General features: G+C 42.7%; 2 protein-coding genes across 7 annotated transcripts in view; both read right to left on the bottom strand.

Annotated features, from left to right (window-relative positions):
* Window positions 1-8,161: 8,161 nt before the first annotated feature.
* PSMA4 (proteasome 20S subunit alpha 4) lies at window positions 8,162-17,288 on the bottom strand. 4 transcript variants are annotated; one of them, XM_017885768.1, is made up of 9 exons: window positions 17,020-17,145; window positions 15,769-15,794; window positions 15,480-15,522; window positions 15,054-15,216; window positions 13,430-13,507; window positions 12,733-12,821; window positions 11,003-11,133; window positions 10,086-10,209; window positions 8,162-8,581 (listed from the first exon to the last, which is right to left on the bottom strand). In XM_017885768.1, exons 2-9 carry the CDS (start codon window positions 15,769-15,771, stop codon window positions 8,427-8,429), a joined length of 786 nt encoding a protein of 261 aa, XP_017741257.1. In that variant the 5' UTR covers window positions 15,772-15,794; window positions 17,020-17,145; the 3' UTR covers window positions 8,162-8,426. The 4 variants fall into 4 exon arrangements, with proteins under 4 accessions (XP_017741257.1, XP_017741258.1, XP_017741259.1 ...); XM_017885767.1 differs by lacking the exon at window positions 17,020-17,145 and adding an exon at window positions 17,161-17,288 and having other exon boundaries at window positions 8,166-8,581; XM_017885769.1 differs by lacking the exons at window positions 15,054-15,216; window positions 17,020-17,145 and adding an exon at window positions 17,161-17,288.
* A 5,913-nt stretch (window positions 17,289-23,201) lies between these two features.
* HYKK (hydroxylysine kinase) overlaps window positions 23,202-25,217 on the bottom strand; it is a 28,119-nt gene continuing 26,103 nt past the window's right edge. Inside the window, exon 5 of one of the 3 annotated variants that reach the window (XM_017885764.1) lies at window positions 23,202-24,398. In XM_017885764.1, coding sequence (XP_017741253.1) covers window positions 23,938-24,398 — 461 coding nt within the window. In that variant the 3' untranslated portion in view covers window positions 23,202-23,937. Of the gene's footprint in view, window positions 24,399-24,421; window positions 24,551-25,217 lie in introns of those variants that run through there. The other 2 variants (XM_017885765.1, XM_017885766.1) reach the window with 2 other exon arrangements.

Below are 25,217 nucleotides of genomic sequence, written 5' to 3'. Positions count from 1 at the left end.
TGACAAAGAGAGAACCTGTCTTAAAAAAAAAAAAAAGAACAAAGAAGTTTGTGTGAGGGAGGGGCAGAGAGGAATCAGGTACAGATTCTCAACAAGATAGGGGGACAATGGAAAACAGGGACCAATTCTGGTTTATACTGAAGATTATATTATTTGGGAAGGTGGGAAGGAGTTCTGTTTAAGCAAAGAATATGACAATACAAGCCAGGTGTGTTGGCACGTGCCTATAGTCCCAGCTACTGGGGAGGCTGAGGAGGGAGGATTACTTGAGCCCAGGAGTTCAAGTCAAGCCTCAGCCTGGGCAACATAGCAAAACGCCATCTCTACAAACAGAAAAAGAATAGGATAGTACAAATGTGAAATTGGGTGTGAAATTGGGTGTGAAATTGGTTATTTACTTAGAGCAAAAAAAATTTCAACAAATTACATTATTTGTTGGACCACAACACTCAAAGCCAGAACAAATTTTTTAAAAGATGACAAACATCACAGTAACTAGAAAATGATAGTTTGACTATCAGTCTAACATCCTATAGTACTTTTCCCACTTCCTGTTTTGGTAATGATGAGAACTGAATCCTTAGCTTATAATTTTATACATCTGGAAACCGGAAGTGTTTATCATAGACTAGCTTCTGACTCCATATATTTCAAGCCTTGTTTCTCTCTCCAGTATTCATAAACTTCCAATGATGGGCACCATAGAAGACGTAGTTCACGTGGTGACACAACCTCTGCCCCTGTATCTTCTTGTCATGATGCCAGGTGAGTTGGCACAATGGTGATAGAAAACATCCCGAAGCCATTTCTACACTGGAATGGTCAACAATAAGCTCACTATCCATGAAAGTGACTGTGAATTAACACATTCCATTACACCCATGACCTCTCCCATGTCTTCCAAAAGGAGGAGAAATTTGTGCAGAAACAAACAGTAGTGCTTTTCAACTGCTGTTAAAAGATATTTTGCGGCCAGGCGCAGTAGCTCACTCCTGTAATCCTAGCACTTTGGGAGGCCAAGATAGGCAGATTGCCTGAGTTCAGGAGTTCGAGACCAGCCTAGGCAACATGGTGAAACCCCGTCTCTACTAAAATACAAAAAAAATTAGCTTCGCATAGCAGCATACGCCTATAATCCCAGCTACTCGGGAGGCTGAGGCAGGAGAATTGCTTGAACCCAGGAGGTGGAGATTGCAGTGAGCCAAGATCGTGCCACTGCACTCCAGCCTGGGCGACAGAGTAAGACTCTGTCTCTGAAAAGAAAAAAAAAAAAAAGGTATTTTGCGTATGAGCATAAGAATACATTATTAGGGTCCTTCCCAGAGCCTAGGAAGGAGCCATGCAAATGAAGACTTGAATCTTAAGCTGCATTAGCTTCACAGTAAATTGGGGAAGTTCTCCGATGGGAAACCTATGTGAGGTTTAAGACATGTGTTCATGTGCTCCGACTGACATATTAAGAAGATCCCTCTAGCAGTGAAGGAAAGAATAGGTTGGAGGGGAACAAGCATGGGCAGCTATTATAGAAGTCCAGGCAAGGGAATGATAGTGATGGCTTGCATGGAATGATAGCACTGGAGTTGTGTGACTTGGCACAAATTACTCACCTTTTCTGATCTTTGGTTTCCTCAACTACACGATAGAGAAATTGCCTCTAAATCACTGAGCACAGAGTAGGCCCTCAAGGGTTTACAAGGTTGTTGTGAGAATTAGCACTAACATTTATAATGTAGCTGACACTTACTGTTTATTCAACAAATGATAGCTTCCACTCTGCTGTAAAGAGAAACAGGGCTTTCTAAGGCTGCAAAATACTTGGGCGCGGTGGCTCTCGCCTGTAATCCCAGCACTTTGGGAGGCTGAGGTGGGTGGATCACCTGAGGTCAGAAGTTCGAGACCAGCCTGGCCAAAATGGTGAAACCTCATCTCTACTAAAAATACAAAATTAGCCAGGCGTGGTGGTTTGCATCTGTAATCCCAGTTACTCAGGAGGCTGAGGCAGGAGAATGACTTGAATCTGGGAGGCGGAGGTTGCAGTGAGCCACGATGGTGCCACTGCACTCCAGCCTGGGCAAAAGAATGAGACTTCATCTCAAAAAAAGGAAAAAGAAAAGCAATTAGAAGAAAAAAGTATTTTTACATTTCTCCATTAAGAGTATTTTTAGGCTGGGCGTGGTGATGGCTCATGCCTGTAATCCTAGCACTTTGGGAGGCCGAGGCGGATGGATCACTTGAGGCCAGGAGTTTGAAACCAGCCTGGCCAACATGCTAAAACCCCCTGTCTGCTAAAAATTAAAAAAACAACAGCTGGGCACGGTGGCAGGTGCCTGTAATCCCAGATACTTTGGAGGCTGAAGCAGGAGAATTGCATGAACCTGGGAGGTTGCAGTGAGCTGAGATTGTGCCACTGCACTCCAGTCTGGGTGACAGAGCAAGACTTCATCTCCAAAGAAAATAAAATAAAACAGTCTTTTAAAATAGCTTGCCTATAATTTGCTGAAGGTTACCAGTATACTCATTCAGTATCTAAACTGGGCCAATGAGATAAGTTAATAGTGGCTAACTCTGGGCAAGATATTATGGGTGATTTTTATTGTATTCACTGTGTGTTTTCCAAAGTGATCATGCATTGCTTTCCTAATCAGAGAAAGTAAGTTATTAGATTGTTCAGGACTCAGAAGACAATTTACCCTGGATTCTCCCATTCCATGTGATTCCTAATTTTTCAGAGGTCATTACATAAAGCTCTTAGGTACAGAATCAAAGACTTGGCCTCTCTAGTGTTAAGTATAAAGAAACTTAGAGAAAACATTCTTCCTGCCAAGATGAAAGGAAGTGAAAATCCTCTCCAACTGTGAGACCTACTTCTATAACTAACAGATTCATATACATTTACTCAAATAATCAACCCATTTCCCATTTCTATTGGGTTCTTATAGGAGAAAATAGGGCAAAGTAGATTTTTAAAAAAATCCATATCACTAATGTTCATGTATGGCATAAAGATGGATTTTAAAATAAACCAAAAATTCTACTTCAAGGTGTATACTCAAAATAAATGAAAACGTGTGTCCACACAAAAAACTTGTACATGGGTGTACATAGCAGCATTACTCTTAAGAGTAGAAATAACTCATATTTTTGCCAATGAGTAGATAAACAAAATGTAGTATAACCATACAATGGAAAAAAATGTATCTCTGCTTTTTTTCTCTAATCTAGTAAAAAATTACTAATGCATACTACAACATAGATAAACCTTGAAAACATTATGCTAAGTGAAAGAAGCCAGACACAAAGGACCACATATTGTATGATTCCATTTACATGAAATGTCCATAATAGGCAAATCCGTAGAGATTGTAAGAAGATGAGTGGTTGCCTAGGACTGGGCAGTGATTTGGGAGTGATGGCTAAGAAGTATGTGGAGTTTTATTTTTGGGGTGATGAAAATGTTCTAAATTGATTGTGGTGCTGGTTGCACAATTCTGGGAGTATACAAAAACCGTCCGAAATGTATGCTTTAAATGGGTGAATTGTATGGTATGTGAACTGTGTCTCAGTAAGGCTGTTACCAAAAAATAACAAAAATAAATGGAGAAAGGTAAATAACTATCATTTCATGTAATTCTGAATTCACTCAAGAATGGAAAATTCCCAAGTAGTCTGAACAATTGAATTAAAGTTTCATGATTAATTTAAATACTGCTTTTAAAAATAGATTAACAATTATATTTTGCAAATTGTGTATTATAAAGATGATTACACCACAAATTTACTAGAATAATGTTGATGTACTTTGGCATGGGGAATATTTTTATGTGCATTGTACTAACAAGAACTTGAAATGATAGCTTTGTTTACATAAACACAAAACAACCCTTCAGTACATCAGCATCAAAAACAAAATAAAAATGCAAATGCTACAATGAAAAAAAATGTAACACAGATGACAAACAACTATATTTAAAAGAGCTCACAAATGAATTTTTAGAAAGTTAAATTCTCTGATAGAAATTGGGCAAAAAAGATGATCAGACAGTGCACACAAGAATACAAATGAATAATATCTGGAAGAAGAAGGGGAAAAAAGCATTTGACATGGGTTTACCCTGATGTGTGATATGCAATGTTGTTTATAGAATTCTTCCCTACTAGGAATATTAACTCTAACTGGTTTCATGTGATAACAATAGTAACAATAAAGGCATTAGGAAATTTTAAGAGTCGTTCATCATGTTCACTGAGTACTTTTTTAGATCAGATTGTGACTACTTGAATTTGACGCCCTTGTCATCCCTTTCTCTTTCTCTCTCCTCTGTCACTCCATGGCAGCTTCCCTTCCTCTCTGTTCCCTTTGCTACAGTCTTACACCGTCATCCTTCCTTGCCTATTTCAGTAGCCTCCTAACTCACTGTCTCTTCCCACCTAGTCCATCTTCTGGGCTCCCAGAATCATTGTTCTAAAGGAGTCAGAGTAATTGTTTTTCTTACTCACTAAAAAATCTCAGCTGCCTCTGCATTGCATACAGCACAGACTTCAAGACCTGCAAAGCTGTCTTCTCATCCTACTGTACATTTCCAACCTCATCTCTTATTTCCCCAGTAAGTTATGCTCTAGCTCTGCTTAGCTACTGTGAAGTTTTCCCATTACCAAGCCTTTGCACGTGCGGTTCCTTCTGCCTTTACTCCCTACCCTTCAGCACACAGATACCTGGAGTCTAGCACTCCTCCACAATATTAAGTAGTTGATTATCTGCTTTTCCTGCAAGACTGCAAGAGCCGAGAACATGTCTTATCCATGTATCCCCACCACCTAAAATTATCGGGAACATGGTAAGTGTCCAATGAAGCAATGAATCAACTTTCTGGTTTTGTTTTTCAGAGTATGGAATATTTTTGCACTGCTAAACAAACACTCTCATGAAACTTTCAAAGTGCTAGACTGGCCAGGCGCGGTGGCTCAAGCCTGTAATCCCAGCACTTTGGGAGGCCGAGACAGGCGGATCACGAGGTCAGGAGATCGAGACCATCCTGGCCAACACGGTGAAACCCCGTCTCTACTAAAAAAATACAAAAAACTAGCCGGGCGAGGGGGTGGGCTCCTGTAGTCCCAGCTACTCGGGAGGCTGAGGCAGGAGAATGGCGTAAACCCGGGAGGTGGAGCTTGCAGTGAGCTGAGATCTGGCCACTGCACTCCAGCCTGGGTGACAGAGCGAGACTCTGTCTCAAAAAAAAAAAAAAAAACACAAAGTGCTAGACTATACAAATTCCAGAGTCTTCCTTTATTTTCTAAGAAGAAACACCAGAAGTAAAATTATACATAGGAGTACATGATTTTTTTACATGATTTATTTTTTAAAAGCATGATTTGAAAGCTCACCAAAATGAAATCAAACTTGCCCTTTGATTTTAAGTTTTGACTCAAGATTAAAAACTTAGCCTGTCTTTGGTTCTACTTATATTATATTAGCGTGCTTCTGAGCTGTAGGCGCTCCCTGTGAAACCCATAAGTTTTTTGCCAGATGGAATGAAATTGCATCGCTATTAGTGATTGGGCCCCCTGTTCAGATGTGTATCAATTGCTAAGCCACATTTTGGGATGCATCAGGCACGCTCTGGAAAACCAACAGCCCTGCCAACTCAGGTTAAAAATATGCCACAGAGGCCGGGCTGCCGGTGGGCTCAAGCCTGTAATCCCAGCCACTTTGGAGGCCCGAGATGGCGCGGATCACGCAGGTCAGGGAGTCGAGACCATCCTGGCTGACACGCTTAAACCCTGTCTCTACTAAAAAATACAAAAAACTAGCCGGCGACATGGCGGGCGCCTGTAGTCCCAGGCTACTCGGGCAGGCTGGCAGGCAGCGAGAATGGCTTGCAACCCAGGAGGCGGAGCTTGCCAGTTTGAGCTGAGATCTGGCCACTGCACTCCAGCCTGGCGTGACAGTGAGACTCCGTCTCAAAAAAAAAAAAAAAAATTAGGTATATATATAATATATATACACATAATATATATATGCCACAGAGCAGAGTATATATATATATATATGCCACAGAGCAGAGGAAAGTGGGGCTAGTGTGAGAATCTAGACTAGGTAGGGAAAAAAACTGAGTTATAGAGTAGCCTTTGCCTCACCTCCTATCTTTTGCTTTTCCCCATGGTATGAATTTATTTCAACAAAAGGATGAATACATTGAAATTTGCCTGTTGTTAGGGTCAAATTCTGAAGACTTTCCTGATGTGGCAGCAAACTATACCAGACTCTCTTATCCACTATTGCCTTTGAAGAAGCTGTCCTAGCTTTCGGCAAGTGTTGAAGGGGTAGTCAGAATACAGAAAATCCACCAGTGCTATTGATCTGGATGGGAAGTGGGTATTTTTTAGGATTTCACACCAGCATATCCAGGGCATTTATTCATTCATCAGTATTTATTTGTTGCCTAACATGTGCCAGTTTCTGTTCTAGGTACTGAGACACAACTATTGAATGAAAACAAAGTACTGCTCTGGAAGCCTGTATTCCAGTGGAGAGAAACAATAAACAAATACACCAGTTGGTGATGAGTGCTATGGAGAAAAAATCAACAGGGTATGTATGGGGAATAGAAAATGTTAAGTGTGAAGGGGAAAAAGATTGCTTCTTCACAGAAGTACCCCAAAAAAGGTGACATTCAAGCAGAGACCTGGAGATGAGGGAGTGGGCGATAGATACCCAGGAAGACCATTCCCAAGGCAGAAGGATTGGCAAGTGATGCGAGGGGGGCTTGGCATATTCAGGACTGTGATGTCAGCACTTTGGGAGGTTGAGGCAGGAGGATCACTTGAGTCCGGGAGTTTGAGACTGGCACGGGAAACACGGTGAGACCTTCCCTGCTTGCTGTCTCTACGAAAAAAAAGTTTAGTGTTGTTCCTAAGCATAAGAGGGCTGTGATGTTAACACTCTGGGAGGTCAAGGCAGGAAGAGGGTTTGAGCCTGCAGTGAAATAAAATCACGCCACTGCACTCCAGCCTGGTTGACAGAGCAAGACCCAGTCTCAAAAAACAAAACAAAACTAAAACATTCAGGTAAAGAGCTGTTGGCTGAGTTCTATGTTAATGAATCCACAATATACATTTAAAAAGGTGTCTTTAAGTAGAAACACACAAAAAACAGGTTATGTACTGATCAGTTGGTAAAAATGTGACCAGTGACTTGTAGGACCCTAACCCAGTACTAGGTGCAAGAGTTCAGTTATTTAGTTTTAGTGGTGACTTTAGAATATAACTACCAAAAATAATGAGAACCAGCTGTACAGAGTAACGGAATAATTTAGAAGTTCAAAAAAGTACTGCAAATAGGGCTTGGAAATACCTTAGCCAATACAGAAAACTGCAGGGAGCTGCATTAAGAAAATCTACAATGAGGCATTAGACCGCAATCCCGTATTTGATTGACAACAGCTGAGAGAAGGGTAAAGCCTGGCTCAATGCACGGGTCTCATTCTGGCTGATGGAAATCACCTGAAGAGTTTAAGCTATGTTACTATCTGGGTTCCACCACAGAGCTTAAGTTAATTGATATGGCATGCTTACAAGTTGCAAAAGCTTCCCAGGTGATTCTAATATGCAACAAAACCTTCTAAAGGTTTATTTAGCATTCCTGAGAATCACATGCAGAGCTTGTTAAAACAGATTACTGGGTTCCACCCTCAGACATTTTAATTCAGTAGATCTGGGATGGGACATCAGAATCTGCATAGGTGATGCTAAAGCACCATGGCTATGCATTAAGTGCCCCATTATCAATTCTGTCATGAAGCCACAGACACCCAAGGGAACTCCGGTTGAACAAAGCCCAGCAACAGAGTTCCCTTCAGCCAACACGTAACTGTTCTTATCTCTTGGTTCCACTTTTCCTCTGTGGCCGTAACTTCTATACCTCATCTTCCACGCAGCTTGGGCTGCTGCCTGTGGGCAGCCTCAGTCCTAGCTGCAAGATCCACACCCATATATCAATTCTGGCTCAAGTGTTCATTCTCAAACCAATCCCCGCAGACAGCGACAAATAATCTGGCCAGCTTGAGGAATGTGCCCATCTTTGTGAAAGGACCGTAAGCCACAGTGTGCAGAAGATGATCGCCCTGTCAGTTTTTGTATATTTAACAATTACTGCTACAGAGAATTTATTCCTTCATTTCCGTTTTCCAAATTTTATTCCAAAAAAAGAGGATGTGTGTGGAAGATTAAGATGTCCATGAAGAGTAACCATCATCATTACAATAAGGTATTCAATTGGACAGAAATGACAAGGACCCAATTCAGTATGTAATGTCCTATTTTCCCACTGCACCACTTAAAAAAAGTCAAAGACTTCCTAGTGTGGAAGAGTAGGACAGCTTTTACACTGAAATGGTGCCCCAAATGAGTAATAAAATCTCCAATTTTGTCTATTTATCCTTTTCTTTCTGTTCTTTTTCTTTCTTCTCACGCTCAGCTTTAGCTTCTTCTTCCTCATGTTTTTTGATCAACTGTTCTACTTCTTTTTGTTTGAGAACTCTGATTACCGTCTTTCCATTCTCTCTTGTTAGTGTTGCAATTTCCACTAAAAACAAACACATACATGTATTTGTATTGCAGGCAGGCATACTTAGCAGAGAAACTTAATAGGCACTCATGGTTTATGCTGGTCACATCATTTAAACATTAGTTCAGCACTCTCCTGTTTTATGCTTAATATTATTCCCTTTTATGAGAACAAAATATCTTTGATTTTGTAATGTTTTAATTACAATTTTTACTTAAATACCTTCTCCTCACCCATCCCAACTTTCTTAGTGGCCATTTTGTCACTCTCTTAGAAAAAGTATAATCGACCAATTGCTATTGCTGGCCTGCTATTAGCTGTGCCGATTAGACGAACCACAATTTTCTTGTAGGAACCTCTGAGGGCTCAGCCAGAATCTTCAACTGGTAATAATAGCTTATTTTTTACGGACTTTTCAAGTCTTTTAAAAAAAAAAAAAAAAAAAAAAGGGCATGAAATGGCCAAGAAAAGCAGACTGATACCTCAAGTGGAAGGAATTTTTTTGTACCAGGGAAAGTGAGTAGTGCCTCCTTGAAACTGGGTGGAAGTAGACAACAGAGGGCAATCTGCATGTAAATGACATTTTCTTTTTCTTTTTATTGAGACAGAGTTTTGCTCTCATTGCCCAGGCTGGAGTGCAATGGTGTGATCTCAGCTCACTGCAGCCTTTGCCTCCCGGGTTCAGGTGATTCTCCTGTCTCAGCCTCCTAAGTGGCTGGGATTACAGGCATGCACCATCAAACCTGGCCAATTTTTTTGTCTTTTTAGTAGAGGCGGGAGTTTCACCATGTTGGTCAGGCTGGTCTTGAACTCCTGACCTCAGGTGATCCGCCCACCTCGGCCTCCCACAGTGTTGGGGATTACGTGCGTGAGCCAATGTGCCTGGCCATAAATGGCATTTTCTAAGGAACACCAGGAGCTAAACTGTCCTAACATAAAACAACATGTTAATTTACCACAATTTCTGAAAAACATTTAGAAATATTCTTTTCAGGCCGGGCGCGGTGGCTCAAGCCTGTAATCCCAGCACTTTGGGAGGCCGAGACGGGCGGATCACGACGTCAGGAGATCGAGACCATCCTGACTAACACAGTGAAACCCCGTCTCTACTAAAAAAAAAATACAAAAAACTAGCCGGGCGAGGTGGCGGGTGCCTGTAGTCCCAGCTACTCGGGAGGCTGAGGCAGGAGAATGGCGTGAACCTGGGAGGCGGAGCTTGCAGTGAGCTGAGATTGCACCACTGAACTCCAGCCTGGGTGACAGAGTGAGACTCAAAAAAAAAAAAAAAAAAAATTAGCTGGGCGTGGTGGCGTGAGCCTGTAGTCCCAGCTACATGGGAGGCTGAGGCAGAAGAATCACTTGAACTCAGAAGGCAGAGGTTGTAGTGAGCCAAGATTGTGCCACTGCACTCCAGCCTGGTGACAGAGCAATACTCCATATTTAAAAAAAAAAAAAAAAAAATTTACAGCTGCTAATTCCCCTTGGCTCAGTTGAAATCATTAAGGTAGAGGATATGAATTACCTTTTTCAGCAGAGAGTTTACTAACATCCATGGTCTTATTTAGTACTTTGATAGCTAAAGCAAGTGCTGACTTCAAGGTCATTTCTCCTTCTTTGTAGTCTTGTTTCAACATTGACACAGCTGCCTATAAAACATGAATCAACACAGAATTTTAAGTTTTTACATTTTTTAGAAACATGAATTGGTCTAGAAGAAAAATGCCTGAATTACTATTGGCATTACAAGTATAAACAATTTTTTTTTTGACACGGGCTCACTCTATTGCCCAGACTGGAGTGCAGTGGCATGATCTTAGCTCACTGTATCCTGCAGTCTCCCCAGGCTCAGGTGCTCCTCCTCCCACCTTGGCCTCCTGCGTAGCTAGGATTATAAGCACATGCCATGGTGCCCAGCTAATTTTTGTACTTTTTGTAGAGATGGGGTTCTGCCATGTTCCCCAGGCTGGTCTCAAACTGCTGGGCTCAAGCAATTTGCCTGCCTCGGCCTGGGATTACAGGCATGAGCCATCATGCCTGGCCCATATAAATAATTTTGATGACAGGGAGGGCACACATGGCACAGGGTGAGAAGAGGTGGTACTGATGCTCTATATAGTGTGTCTTTAACCTGAGGTCCTCAGTCTCCCAAGGGGTCTGTCATAGAATTCAGGGGGTCTGTAAACTAGGATGTGAAACAAAAATCACAACTTCTAATTTCACAACTCCTAACTGAAAATTAGCATTTATTAATGTAGTTAACGAACCCCAGTATATTAGCTATACCAGCAACTCTGTCCCCAACAGAAATCACAGATATTTCCATATCACATTAAGGCTGTTGCAGCTATCTTCAAATACTGTTTACATTCATCACCACGGCAAAATTATGGCATCTATCAGACGTTCTGCCAGATTTCAAAGCACAACAAAAATACTCACAGCGCTATTATTTCCAATGCATGTGGCCTTCCATCCCCCGTAATTTCCACTTGGGTCACTCTGATAGAGCTGAAAGCCATAGTGCTTATCCCAGCCAATGTACAGCAATGAAACACCAAACGGACGTTTTCCTTTAACAAAGACAAAAAGCCAAATATATGAATAATCTAAATTTAGTATCATTATAGTTACTTGAGCTCAGTGAATGTAGCTAAACCTTTCTCTGTGAACTTAAGCATTCATAAACTGTTCTGTATTCTGGCTACCAGAGATAAGCTCCATTACAAATTCCACTTTTGTTTCTACGATTTGGACACAGCCAGGAGAGGGAACAGACAAAGGACCAGTACTGAATTTCATTATTATGTAAACAGCAGTTAGTTTCCAGATTTGAAAATGCTGTTTTGGACTTTCAATATCCTATTAATAAAACTAGGGTAATCTACATGGTGGAGGAACACGTTCATTCATGAAGCAAGAATGTATGGGCCGAGTGCAGTGGCTCAAGCCTGTAATCCCAGCACTTTGGGAGGCCGAGACGGGCGGATCACGAGGTCAGGAGATCGAGACCATCCTGGCTAAACCCCGTCTCTACTAAAAAATACAAAAAACTAGCTGGGCGAGGTGGCAGGCACCTGTAGTCCCAGCTACTCAGGAGGCTGAGGCAGGAGAATGGTGTAAACCCGAAAGGCAGAGCTTGCAGTGAGCTGAGATCTGGCCACTGCACTCCAGTTTGGGCGACAGAGTGAGATTCTGTCTCAAAAAAAAAAAAGAAAAAGAATGTATGAAATTCTAGTGTTTTACGCTACTGTAGGATTAATATGGTTAACTGTAACACGTTAGTTTCAAATAGCTAGAAGGATATGGAAGGCTCCCAACACAAAGAAGTGTTTGAGATGATTAATGTGCCATTTACCCTGATCTGATCATTATGTGTACCGAAACATCATTATGTACCCAACGAATATGTACAATTCTTTTTTTTTTTTTTTTTGGAGATGGAGTCTTGCTCTGTGCCCCAGGCTGGAGTGCAGTGGCCGGATCTCAGCTCACTGCAAGCTCCGCCTCCCGGGTTTAAGCCATTCTCCTGTCTCAGCCTTCCGAGTAGCTGGGACTACAGGCACCCGCCACCTCGCCCAGCTAGTTTTTTGTATTTTTTAGTAGAGACGGGGTTTCACCGTGTTAGCCAGGATGGTCTTGATCTCCTGACCTCGTGATCCGCCCGTCTCGGCCTCCCAAAGTGCTGGGATTACAGGCTTGAGCCACCGCGCCCGGCCGAATATGTACAATTCTTATTTGTCAATTAAAAAAATTAAATTCAATTTAAAACAAAGGGTCTATTTTCAGTTTTTTACTACCTCAAAAGGGTTATAACTCATAAAATGTCTTAACTTTTTGGAATAACATTTTCTTTTTTTTGAGATGGAGTCTCGCTCTGTCGCCCAGGCTGGAGTGCAGTGGTGCGATCTCGGCTCACTGCAAGCTCCGCCTCCCAGGTTTACGCCATTCTCCTGCCTCAGCCTCCCGAGTAGCTGGGACTACAGGCGCCCACCAGCATGCCTGGCTAATTTTTTTGTATTTTTAGTAGAGACGGGGTTTCACTGTGTTAGCCAGGATGGTCTCGATCTCCTGACCTTGTGATCTGCCCGTCTCAGCCTCCCAAAGTGCTGGATTACAGGCTCGAGCCACCGCACCCGGCCCGGAATAACATTTTCAAAAAAATTAAGTACCTCCAAATTGTGTATAAGCTTGCTTGATATCACACAGTGCTGTAACCAACTGCTCACAAGGTATCGGCTCCTGATACTGTAATAAATACCTAGGATAAAGAGATGGGCATATTAGTAGTTTTCTCTAAAACACAGACTCTAAGGAAAATATTCTCTGAAAAGCAATCCATGCCATGGGGGCAACCTAACAGTCATTTGTAATTTGAAGGGGAGGGAACAAGTCAACATCCGAATATTCTCATAGTAAATAATATTTTGTAAGTTTGGTTGAAAAAAATCTGTAATTTTCAATTCAAAGATTTTTAATGACTTTAATCTTTGCAAAAGTGAGCTCTCCTTAGAAACTTCAAAACTAGGCCAGCCGCGGTGGCCACGCCTGTAATCCCAGCACTTTGGGAGGCCGAGGTGGGTGGATCATGGGGTCAGGAGATCGAGACCATCCTGGCTAACACAGTGAAACCCCGTCTCTACTAAAAAAACAAAAATTAACCGGGTGTGGTGGCACGCGCCTGTAGTCCCAGCTACTTGGGAGGCTGAGGCAGGAGAATGGCGTGAACCCGGGAGGTAGAGGTTGCAGTGAGCCAAGGTGGCGCCACTGCACTCCAGCCTGGGCAACAGAGTGAGACTCCATCTCAAAAACACAAAGAAACATCAAAACTAATTTCTGCATCATCAGTTATGCTATTTATGACCATACCTTTGAGCAATGAGCCTTAGTTCATTAGTCAGAACATTAGCATCAGAAGTTATGCCTGCCACACTGCAAGCCATGTCCCTTGAAGAAAAAAAGATATTGATCTGTAAGCAGGGAAGATGCCTGCAAGGAGCGTTTATAAATATTAAAAAGCACAGAATTCTATTAGCAATTCACTACGTTTGCTTCACAGCAGCTACTTCCTTCAGAAGAAACCTATAAAAGTCTTATCTTTGTAGGAGACGTTTACTTGATGTCATTCAACATGAAAGATAAATAAATGCACCCTTAAGTTCGTTAATAGATGTATTTATCATTACCACCCTGTGAATAGGGTAACAGGATTAACGCCAAGAAGCTAAAGTAAATCTCAAGAAGATTTAGCAACAGAGAATACAAAGACAGGCTCGCCACAATGGCTCATGCCTGTAATCCCAGCACTTTGGGAGGCCGAAGTAGATGGAGGGCTTGAGCCCAGGAGATTAAGACCAGCCTGGGCAATGTGGCGAAATCCCATCTCAACAAAAACTACAAAAACTAACTGGGTATGGTGGTGCGCACCTATAGTCCCAGCTACTTGGGAGACTGGGGTGGGAGGATCACTTGAGCCTGGGAGGCAGAAGTTGCAGCGAGCCGAGATGGCGTCACTGTACTCCAGCCTGGGTGACAAAGCGAGAATCTGTCTCAAAAAAAAAAAAAAAAAAAGATTTTGCTAGACAGACTGCTCTTGAGTAGTATTCATTTCCTAAGGCCTGGCTTGATGGAGGTGACAGGGGACAGTGGCAGGAGGGTTTACAAGCCTGCTTAGGAAGTACAGGGCTAGACTCCTACTCGAGATGCATTTCATTTTTTTTGGAACATTTCCTGAGGGCTGCCCTGGCTCTCTTATAGCTGAGACTCACCCTGTGACTATGCCTAGCCAAGTGTGCCAGCTGTTGGGTGAGCCCAACAGAGGCTCTGTGGAGGGGTGACACCACTTTGGACAAGTGTATCAAAAGGCCCTGATAATCAGCATTTACCAAGCCCACCATCACTGAAGGGAAAGTCTCTACTTAGCATGGCCAGCTCTCCATGAGCTGCAAAGTTCTGCACACCTAAATATAACGAACATATCATACCGTGTACAAGGCTTGGCTAAATTCTTCCGAGACCTCCAACAGGCTTGTTCTTTAGTAAGATTCAGTATAATTCAACAAAATCCTGCATAGCTATTCTAAACAATACTTTAAGGGCCTACTATATGCCAGACACTATACTATTTTATTTCATTCATTTTATTTCATTAAACTGCCACAACCACTTTAGGAGACTCTGAGGCCCAAAGAAATTAAATAATTTGTGCAAGATCACATAGCCTGCACGGGGGAAGCCTGGAGCTGAACCCAAATCTGTGTGACTACTAAGTCTGTACTCTTACCACTACGCAATGCTAGTTTCTCCACTAAGTGTTTGCCCTGCACTTAAAAGGAGTAACACATGGTACCAGGCCTCAAAGAGGTTTTAAGCAAAATAAAGGCACAACTTCAATCCTACCACATCACACGGAAGAGCCCTCCCAAATTACATAGATCCCACTTATGTGAGAAAGTGAGATTTTTTTAAAACTCTTTCCTAAAATCTCACTTACTCATTGAGTTTATAAATTTTTTCAGAAAAAAAGACTTCATCAAGAAGCTTGTGGATGTTGCGTCTCTCTGCTGCAAGCAAAACACCATCATTTGCTAAAATTCCCAAACAGGTGCCTGCATGTCCAATAGCTTCCATGGCATATTCAACTTGGTATAAGCGACCTACAAAACAAAAGCAGTGAGAAGCCAAGACTCTCCTCTATGCTCTTGCACCACTGACCCAAAAGAAATCAGCAATGAAGCAAGCTAGAAACAAATTCCCACTTTCACTCTTCTATGGTATAATCAACCCGGTGACCATAATTGCTTCGAAGTACAAAAAGGATGAACTTTGCAACTACCAAAAAAAGTTTGTAATTTTTTTTTCTAAAAGTCTAACACATTTTTTTTTTAACTTGAGGCAGATTAAACAATTTCTATTTTACCTTCTGGAGAAAATATAGTGGTCCTGGAGTCGTATCTTCGAGACTGCAAAGGAAAAACACATGAGTGATTCCTAACCACTGAAAGTAGGCCAACTCCTGCAAGCCTACAAATCACCTTACAAAACCTATCCTGGTATACGAAGTTCAGCAGGTGAGAGGAAACTGACAAGAAAAAAGGCCCCATCTCACTGCTTTCCTTCTATTTCAATTTTCCCACACAAGTCTGTAAGCTGAGTACAAGCAATACTATTTATCAGGCAACAGTTTACTGGCACGTGTATTAACTTACCATGTTTTCTGAACTTTATACAGTTCCTGTAAAAAGAAAATCAGATCATCATCAAAATAAGATTCACAAATTAAAAAGCATTTGCTGACTTTACAAATCTGTTTTATTTACTCCCTTTATTCAGCTAAGTGTCAGGCGTTATGCTAGATGCTGGAATACCAAAATGTGTAAAACCAATTCCTGTCCTGAAAAGCTAATACTGGCAGTTAGGTGAGAGAGGTAGTCATAGATTATAATGCGGAAAGAGGAACCGGGGGTAGAATGGGAAAAGGGATGATGAAAAAAATCCAGAAAGTATTTTTTGAGAAACCGATACAGAAAATGAAAGTAAATCAGAGACGGGAGAGGCAGAAATAAGGCTGAGAACTCTTGGGTCTAAGAGAAAGAACAGGGGAAGAAAGAAGGGAAGGGCACTCCAGACAGAGCAGAAGGTATGAACAAAGGGTACTGAGCTGTGAGGCAGGATAGCTTAGTGGGCATGAGACAAACTACTGATGTTTTTAAAAATATATAAATAAGAGCTAAGCGAGTATCCAAATCCTGCGGAGCCTTGAATGCCAAGTTAAGACACTTAGCCCTTCTCCAGAGAGTCCTGAACTTGGGGGTGGAGGCAGTTATCTTGGGTACCATCAGTACCATTCGTGCAAAAGGCAATACTGGGTGCTCAGCGTTATTTGGTAAAGCCTCAGTCCAAAGCCCACATTCCCAAATACTGGAATATAGGGAATCAAGACTGGAAAGGTAAGCTGGAATCAAATCCTGGAGAGCCCGCGTGCCCAGGTAAAAACAGAATTTTCTCCCTCAGCCACTGGGGCTCCTCTGAATGATTCCCAAGGCCCACAAGAACTGATTAGCATTTTAAATGATCACTCTGGCTGGTGAGAGACGGAGGGCAGCGAACACCATGGTTGAGGTAATAGGAAGGTGCAAAGGAAGGATGGCCCAGAGCAGAGAAACAGGTAGGACACAGAGAGACACGCCGGGGATTTCTGATTCGAGAGTAAGCACAACTTTCTGTGGTCTCCACGCCTGACGCCGGTCACAGCACGATTTTGAGTTCACCGGCACCTCCGGGAGCGCTAACTTTCACGTACCGAACTCCCGGGGACGGAAGCCGCCCCGACTCCTGGGTCCTGCCCACAGACCCCCACCCTCAGCTCGCCCCCTCGCCGGGCCCCGCCGTCCAAGCTCGGCACGGGGAAGCCCCCGACGGCGGCCGGCGGGGGCCATTCCCGGCAGCTGGTCCGTCACCGTGGAGGCGGTGCAGAGTCATCGTGCCCACTGCTCCTCAGCGGCAACTGCAGGCCGGGACCGACTGTCTTGACGTTCACGACACCAGCCCAAGGGAAGAGCGGCCATGCTTCCGCGGGCCCCCAGGGGCCAAAGGCTCACCAGATGGAAGACCCTGAAGACTTCAGATGTCCACTGAGCCTTTATCTCCGGGGGAAAATAAACCACCAGCGCTGATCGAGCAACCGCTACTAATATGGCCCCCGCGCTTGCGCAGAACCGCTAAGGGAGGGGGTAGTGGGATGGCCGAGGACACGGAAGTCCTCCTTGTGGGGCGGAGCTAGAACCCGTGGCCCTAGTGGAAGCTGGGGCGCGGGGGTGCGGAGGCGCTGCGGCGCTGCAGCAGGTGGAGGAGTTGCTGTGCCATGGGGAGGAGGGCAGGAAGACCGTAGCCAACCAGAAGGTGGAATAACTAGTTTCCTTCTCTTACCCTTGGCGCTCTACTTTCACTTTCTCTTCACTATTCAGACCTAGGATAGCAAATAGTGTGGACCGGCTTCTTAATTGCTACCATTCTTGTCCTGTTTCCCGAAATGGTTCCAATCACATGAGACTTTACCCCTGTCATCATCTCCCTTTTTCATTCTGGCTTTCACTTTTACTGCTGATGCATACATTTTGGACATTTACCTTATGATGAGGAAAGCTGGGTGGCTCACGCCTGTAATCCCAGCACCAGCACTTTGGGAGGTCGAGGAGGGTGGATCACCTGAGGTCGGGAGTTCGAGACCAGCCTGGCCAACATGGTGAAACCACGTCTCTACTAAAACTACAAAAATTACCCGGGTGTGTGGTGCACGCCTGTAATCCCAGGAAGCTGAGGCATGAGAATCGCTTGAACTCAGGAAGCGGACGTTGCAGTGAGCCAAGAGTGTACCACTTCACTCCAGCCTGGGCAACAGAGTGAGGCTCCATCTCAAAAAAAAAAAAAAAAAAAATTATGATGATGGTCGGGCATGGTGACTCACGCTCGTAATTCTACTGCTTTGGGAGGCTGCGGCAGGAGGATGGCTTGAGGCTAGGCGTTTGAGGCTGTAGTGAGCTGTGATCGCGCCACTGCACTCCAGCCTGGGTGACAGACAAAAACTCTGGCTCTAAAAATTAAAAAACAATTATGGTGAGGTTCACACTTTTGGGAGAATTTTCACCTTGGTCTGTTTCTCTGCTTTTCACCAGTCAGAAAGGATTTCCCTGACCAGCGTAGTTAAAACAATACCCTACTGTCAGCATATACTCGCACCATTTTATCTTCTTTACTGAAATTGTCATACTTATGTGTTCATTATCCATCTCTCCACCCTTTTCCTCATTCAGCCTCGGTCCCTATGTAAACTATCTACTGTTCATTTCAGGTTTTTTCAGGCTAGAAGGTTGACTAGATCTGGGTTCATATGAAGTCATCTGCTCAGTCTGTCCCAAAAAGCAGCCCATTGGGCAGAAACTCCGTCCTCTTTGTGTTGGTTGCAAAATAATTGGGGGATGTGGGCTTTGAAAAGGAGATAGCTTGGAAGGAAGTTGCATTTTGGGGTCTCACCTACCGTCTCTGCTTTCCAAGCACACAGGGAAGTGAGCCAAGGCAAGATGGCAAAGAGTCACATGCAGGTGGTGCTCTGAAAGCATCCTCAGGTGGTGTAACGTATGGCATCTCTGAGGGCCCCTGCCTACCACCTTAGTTCATTCTGCAGAATTCAGTGAACAGGAACTTTTAAGTCAGAGGTAGAATTTCTCAGGTCAAAAGAAGAAGGATTAGTTGAGAAAAAGGACAAAAGAAGAATGAGTCTGACAAGTGTGGGTGACTGAGTAGTTCCATCTGATCTGAATGGAGGAGATAATACAGGAAGTAAAGAAGGAAAGGCGTTTGAGGCCAAAGTGTAGAGTGCTTTCAGTGCCAGAATTTGTTTTGGTCAGTAATGGGAAGACAGGATTAAAGTGATGTTTTAGGATGATGAACCCTCAACATCTCTCATCCCACATGTTCCTCTTACAATGTGCCACAGATGGTTCCCATTGAGAGGTTCTGTGTCCCCTTATTCTGAATCTGGGTGAGCCTGTGACTACAATGGAAGGGATATCATGTGACTTCCAAGAGCAAGTCACAAATAGTGATATGGTTCTGTCTTGTCCTCTTGGGATGGTCGTTCTTGGGACCCAGACACTATGCTGTGAGGAGGCAAAGGCCACATGGAGAGGTGTTTGGCCAACAGCCTAGATGAAGTCCCAGTGTCACCTGCCAGATAGCTGAGTGAAGATCCCTCCAGATGATCCTAGTACCCAGTTGTAACCAGGCAGCTTAGCTTCAAATTGCATTAAATTTTTTTCCTCCTTTTCCTTGGGTTTAAAGATATAACCTTGAGGCAAACTGCAGAAGCCTTTTCTAGACTCCACATCCTTCCCTTTCTCATCATATATACTCCCTTCACATAACTGTCTATTAGTATCTAATTATGTGTCTTCTTAGAAGTTCCAGGGGTCAATCCTGAGACACAGAGACCAAGTCTGGAGACCCAGCTGCAAGGTTCCACAGATTACTTCAAGGCAGCTAGTTAACAACCTGGCCATTGTTGAAATGCCATCAGCCCAGGGTCCAGGTGGACCAGAACCCAAGATAGCCACCAGAACAAGACACACGGACAACTGTACTCAGCCCAGTTCTTGCATGTCTTCCTTATCAAGTTTTTTCTTTTTAAACCCCTGCCTTCTTCCTAAAAATAGAAGCCATTAATTTGGATAGGAATCTGACTGCTTTCCCTTTACTATTTTTGGTTAATAAATTCTTTCTATCATACCTCACCCTTGTCAATTGGACTCTTAAGAAACGAGTGTTCAGTTACACAGTGATTGAGTCTCTCCCAGGCATCAAATCTCTCCCAGCCTTAAAGTCTTCCTAGCTGAGGCCCCAGCACTGGGGAGCAGAGACAAACTGTCCCAGGGCCTGTCTGAATTCATGACTGCCAGAAACCATAAGCTAATAAAATGATTGAAGTTTTAAGCCATAATTTTTTTGGTCATCACACAGCAATATATGTAACCAGAGTTTTTATCTGCCTACATAATACGAAGTGCAGAGGTTAGGGAGACTAAGAACACCAGAAAGTAAAGGTGTGTTGTAGTCCAGGGGCGTTAAAAGCCTGGACAGAAGGCATTTGCAAGAGCAAAGAGTCTTTGCCAGACATATGGTATTAATTACTAAATCTGGAACTGGGTTTTCTCCACGTTGTTTGAAAGGACCAGGACCTGGCACTTGTAGTAGTGTGTTCATTCTTACAGTTTATTCAACAGATCTTTACTGGGTCTTCTAGGGGCTTGGCATGGTGCTAGGTCCTGAAGGTAAAGTAAAATAAATGTTTAATTTATGCATTGTATTAGGGTTCTCCAGAGAAACCGAATCAATGGGATGGATGGATGGATAGGTAGACAGACAGAAGGGGATTTATTATGGAACTAAATTATGGAGGCTAAGAAGTCCCACGATTGCTCTCTGTTAGCTGAAGAACCAGTGAAGCCAATTGTGTGATTCAGTTTGAGTCTAAAGGCTGGAGAACAAAGGAGATGATGGTGTAACTCTCAGTCTGAGGCTGAGGACCTAAGCAGCCCTGAGGGGCTGCTGGTTAAGTCCTGGAGTTTGAAGGCCAAGAACATGGAGTTTTGCTATCTGAGGGCAAGAAAAGATGGCTGTCCCAGGAGAGAGACTGAATCCATCTTTCCTTTGTCTTTTTGTTCTATCCAGACCTTCAACAGATTGGATGGTGCCCACCCATATTGGTGAGGGGGATCTTCCTTACTCAGCTACTGATTCAAATGCCAGTCTCTTCTGGAAACTTCTGCACAGACATGCTCAGGAATAATGCTTTGCTACCTATCTCTGTGTCCCTTAATCCAGGCAAGTTGACACCTAAAACTAACCATCACAGCCACCAAAGAGTTTATATAAACCACATGAAATTGATTGATTGGAGACAAGTTAGAACAAACACCAAATAGTAAAATATCAATGTAATGTAGCATATAAACATCTAAACAGTGGTCAGCAATATTTGCATTAGGAATTGCGTGAAAGGAAATCTATGTTAGCAGGGGCAATCAAGAGGGAAATCTATAGAGTTTCATCAATTCAGAGGATCAACACTGGTCTGAAAGTGAAACCCAAGTTTCAGTCCATTTTCTGGTTCCCAGTTTTAGCTTGAGTGGTCAACCTAGATAAAACCACAATCCCTTAAATTTGAGAAACGTAAGTGCTTTCATGGGAATGATCTCATTTGTTCCTCCTAGTGTGTGTGAGTGTGTGTATGTGTGTGTGTGCAGCAGGGACAGGAGAGGAGGGAGAGGGAGAGAAAGTAGCGTGGAACTTCGTGGTAGTGAAGAGCATGGTCTGCATCAGAAAGACCTGACTTAAGCCCTAGCTCTCTTTGAGCAAATTATTTTTACTTTTTCAGCTGCTATTATCTGAAAATGAGGATTAATAATAACAGTACTTCCCTCATGGGTTTGTTGTAAAAATTGAGTAAGCTAATGTGTGTAAAATACTTCAGTGCTGAATAAATGTTGGCTTTTATTATATATTGTTAAAAAACAGCACAGGCTGGGTATGATAGCTCACGCCTGTAGTCCTAGCATTTAGGGAGGCCAAGGCAGGAGGATTGCTTGACTCCAGGGGTTTGAAACTAGCCTGGGCAACAGTGAGACCTTATCTCTACAAAATAAAATAAATTAGCCAGGCATGGTGGCACATGCCTGTACTCCCAGCTACTCAGGAGGCTGAGGTGGGAGGACTGCTTGAGCTCAGGAGGTAGAGGTTACAGTGAGCTGTGATCACACCACTGCACTCCAGTGTGGGTGACAGAGTGAGACCCTGACTCAAACAAACAAAAAAACCCAAAAAAAACCCAAAAAACTCAAGAAAGACAGAGATTCCTAAAATTCTACGATTCTAAAAACCAGTAGGGCTCACTGAATGTAAGAGAGGCAAGCAAAAAATTACTCCAATATTTTGAGTTTGGATAGCCTGGAATATGGTTCATTTATTGAGTAAATAGTTACTGAGTCCTATGTGCCACACACTGTGTTAAGCACTTGGCACTGTTCTCTCATGAAATTCTCACAATGAACTCTGTTAACTCTATGAGATAGGTATTACCCCAATCTCTACAAAAATTTAAAGAATTAGCTGGGCATGGTGGCACATGCCTGAAGTCCCAGCTACTAGGGAGGCTGAGGTGGGAGGATCACCTGAGCCCAGGAGGTTGAGGCTGCAGTGAAACCCTGTCCCCCTGCCCTCAAAAAAAAAAAAAAGAAAGAAAAGAAAAGAAATGAAACGAAATTGAGGGACAAAGAAGTAAAAAATGAACCATATAAGACAATTTAGAGAAATATCTACTTTGGGAAGACTAGGTAGGTAGACAGAAAGATGGAGATAGGATCAATGCCTGTTCCTATATATAGAAAGATAACTATTGGGTATTTGAATGGCCAGGGTTCTAGGCTTGAGTCATCTGTAGACAATGAATAGTTGAAACCATAAGAATAGTAAACAGCCATTTACTAAATCATACTAAAGGAGACATGAAGAGAAACCAGTGAAGGAAACACAGTGGGAAACCTTCAGCCAAGTATACAGTGAGCTTCAGTCTACCCAATCTACTTCATAGTCATCCAAAAATAAATTATAGAGAATTAAAATATATATGCTTAAGGAGGTTCCTGGTATCAGTCTGAAAGGAACCATAATATTTAGGTAGGTGAGGGGTTAGTGGCCTTGCCTGGATGTCATTATTTGCTTCCTTGCAGTTCCCAGGGTCTTCCAGCATCTGTCTCTGGAGTTCCAGTTTCAATCACCTTCTCAGACAAGTTAAAATTTTTTCTCCAAGAATGCTGCCTGTGGCCAGGCGTGATGGCTGACGCCTATAATCCCAGCACTTTGGGAGGCTGAGGTGGGTGGATCACAGGGTCAGGAGTTCAAGACCAGCCTGGCCAACATAGTGAAACCCCGTCTCTACTAAAAAATACAAAAAATAAGCCAGGCATGGCAGTGGGCGCCTGTAATCCCACCTACTCAGGAGGCTGGGGCAGGAGAATTGCCTGAACCTGGGAGGTGGAGGTTGCAGTGCCGAAATTATGCCATTGCACTCCAGCCCGGGCAATAGTGTAAGACTCTGTCTCAAAAAAAAAAAAAAAAAAAAAAGAATGCTGTCTGTGCTTTCTCCTAAAGCATCTTAGTGTGTGCCTTCTCCATCCTTTCTTCTGGCACACATTTATTTTCAAATATTTTTAAAGACCTCTTTGTAGGAAAGGCACTATAATAGGTGTGATAAGAAGGGACGAGGAGACAAAAATAAGTTCTACATGGTCTCTGCCCTCAATAGCTCTCAGGCAAGATGACTGTACAACCATAATCCATTATGCAAAGTGATGGGCCATGAAAAAGACACAGTGCACTGGGATTTGAAAGAAAGGACAGATCAGAGGAGGTTTCATAGAACTGCTAGTATGTTATCTAGGTCAGTATGTTATGTCCAGATATTTAAAATATGTCAATATATCTGTATGTATATATTATTTTAAAAATTGAAAACAGTCATTAATCTCAGGGCTGGAATAGATCTTGTGAGATTATCTGATTCAAAATGGTATCATATGTGTTTATAGACATGGCAAGTGAGACTCACAGAAAAATATGCTTGCTCGTGGTACTTTTGTGAATTTTAAAAAATTGTCATGAGATTGCTTGAAGACCTAGGGATTTCATGTGCTCTGTCATATTCAGAATTGATCCATTCCATCAATTGATTTTTAACTATACAGGAAAATCCTTCCTAAAATTTGATTGGACCCTATTTTAATTACCCACATTAAAGTGAACTTTTAGTCACATGGAGATCTCAGTCACATGGAGATCCCAGATTCATAGGATTTGGCAGTTTCAAACCAGATTTCTTCTACAGCTTTCTGACCCATGTCAAACATTTGCTGTAAGTGTTTCCACCCGGTTTTTGCAGTAACCATGAAATAGTCTTTGTTCTCTGGGTATAGCTGGCAAGAGTATGCAGCCATGACAAGTGACTGGCAAAAACGACTGCATACAAGTAAAAACAAAGCACCCTTCTCTACAGCTGTCAGTGGGGTGATGCTTTCAAACCCTGCAAGGACATGGCCTCCTACTTGTATAGGATTCTTGCTTTCAATCATCATGTACATGATGGTAATTGCCAGTTCAAACACATAGTAGCCATAGCTCATGTCATCAAAGTCTAAAATCCCAGACACTTGATATTCAGCATTTCCAGAGGCTGACTTGCTAGACTCTATTAAAATATTATGGTCATTAAGATCTCCATGATTGATACCTGAAAATAGAAAATCACATAAAATAGTTATTGAATATCCCAATTTATTCCCCTTTCATTTCTCTTTCATAGGCAAAGCCATTCAGATAATTTGATGAGCAGTCAGAGATAAAGGGCCAAGCCCTATTTTTCTTGAAGTAAAATAATTTCATCTGAAAAGAATAAAAGCAGTTAATTTGGGGTGGTTGTTTTGCTTTTCATCAATACAAGGCCAGAAGATGGAGACTGCAGTCGCTACAAATACCTGATTTTGGCTATTAAAAGAGTAAAGTGAAAAGAACTGCTCAAACCCAGAAATGTTTAAAAAGAACAGAAACATATTCATATTGTTAGAAGAAACAAAGAGTCCTAGAATGAACCAGATTTACCTTTATTTTCATCTAGGATTTTATTTTTATTCTTTGAGATGGAGTCTCACTCTGTTGCCCAGCTGGAGTACCCTGGCACAATCTTGGCTCACTGCAACCTCCATCTCCTGGGTTCAAGCAATTCTCCTGCCTCAGCCTCCTGAGTAGCTGGATTACAGGAGTGTGCCACCACACCCAGCTAATTTTTATATTTTTAGTACAGGCGGGGTTTCACCATGTTGGCTAGGCTGCTCTCGAACTCCTGACCTCAAATGATCTACCCGCCTCAGCCTCCCAAAGTGCTGGGATTACAGGCCTGAGCAACCATGACTGGCCTCACCTAGGATTTTAAACAAAATTTTCTGATAATGTGGTAATTCTAAATTTCCCATTTTTTGATTCCTGAAATAGGTGGTGAGATATATATATATATGTGTGTGTGTGTGTGTGTGTGCGTGTGTATATATATATA

The sequence above is a fragment of the Rhinopithecus bieti genome, unplaced genomic scaffold, assembly GCF_001698545.2.
Source record: "Rhinopithecus bieti isolate Rb0 unplaced genomic scaffold, ASM169854v2 scaffold_15570, whole genome shotgun sequence".
Taxonomy (NCBI): Eukaryota; Metazoa; Chordata; class Mammalia; order Primates; family Cercopithecidae; genus Rhinopithecus; species Rhinopithecus bieti.
Note: the sequence above shows the minus strand (reverse complement) of the source record. Positions and strands in the feature narration are given on the sequence as shown.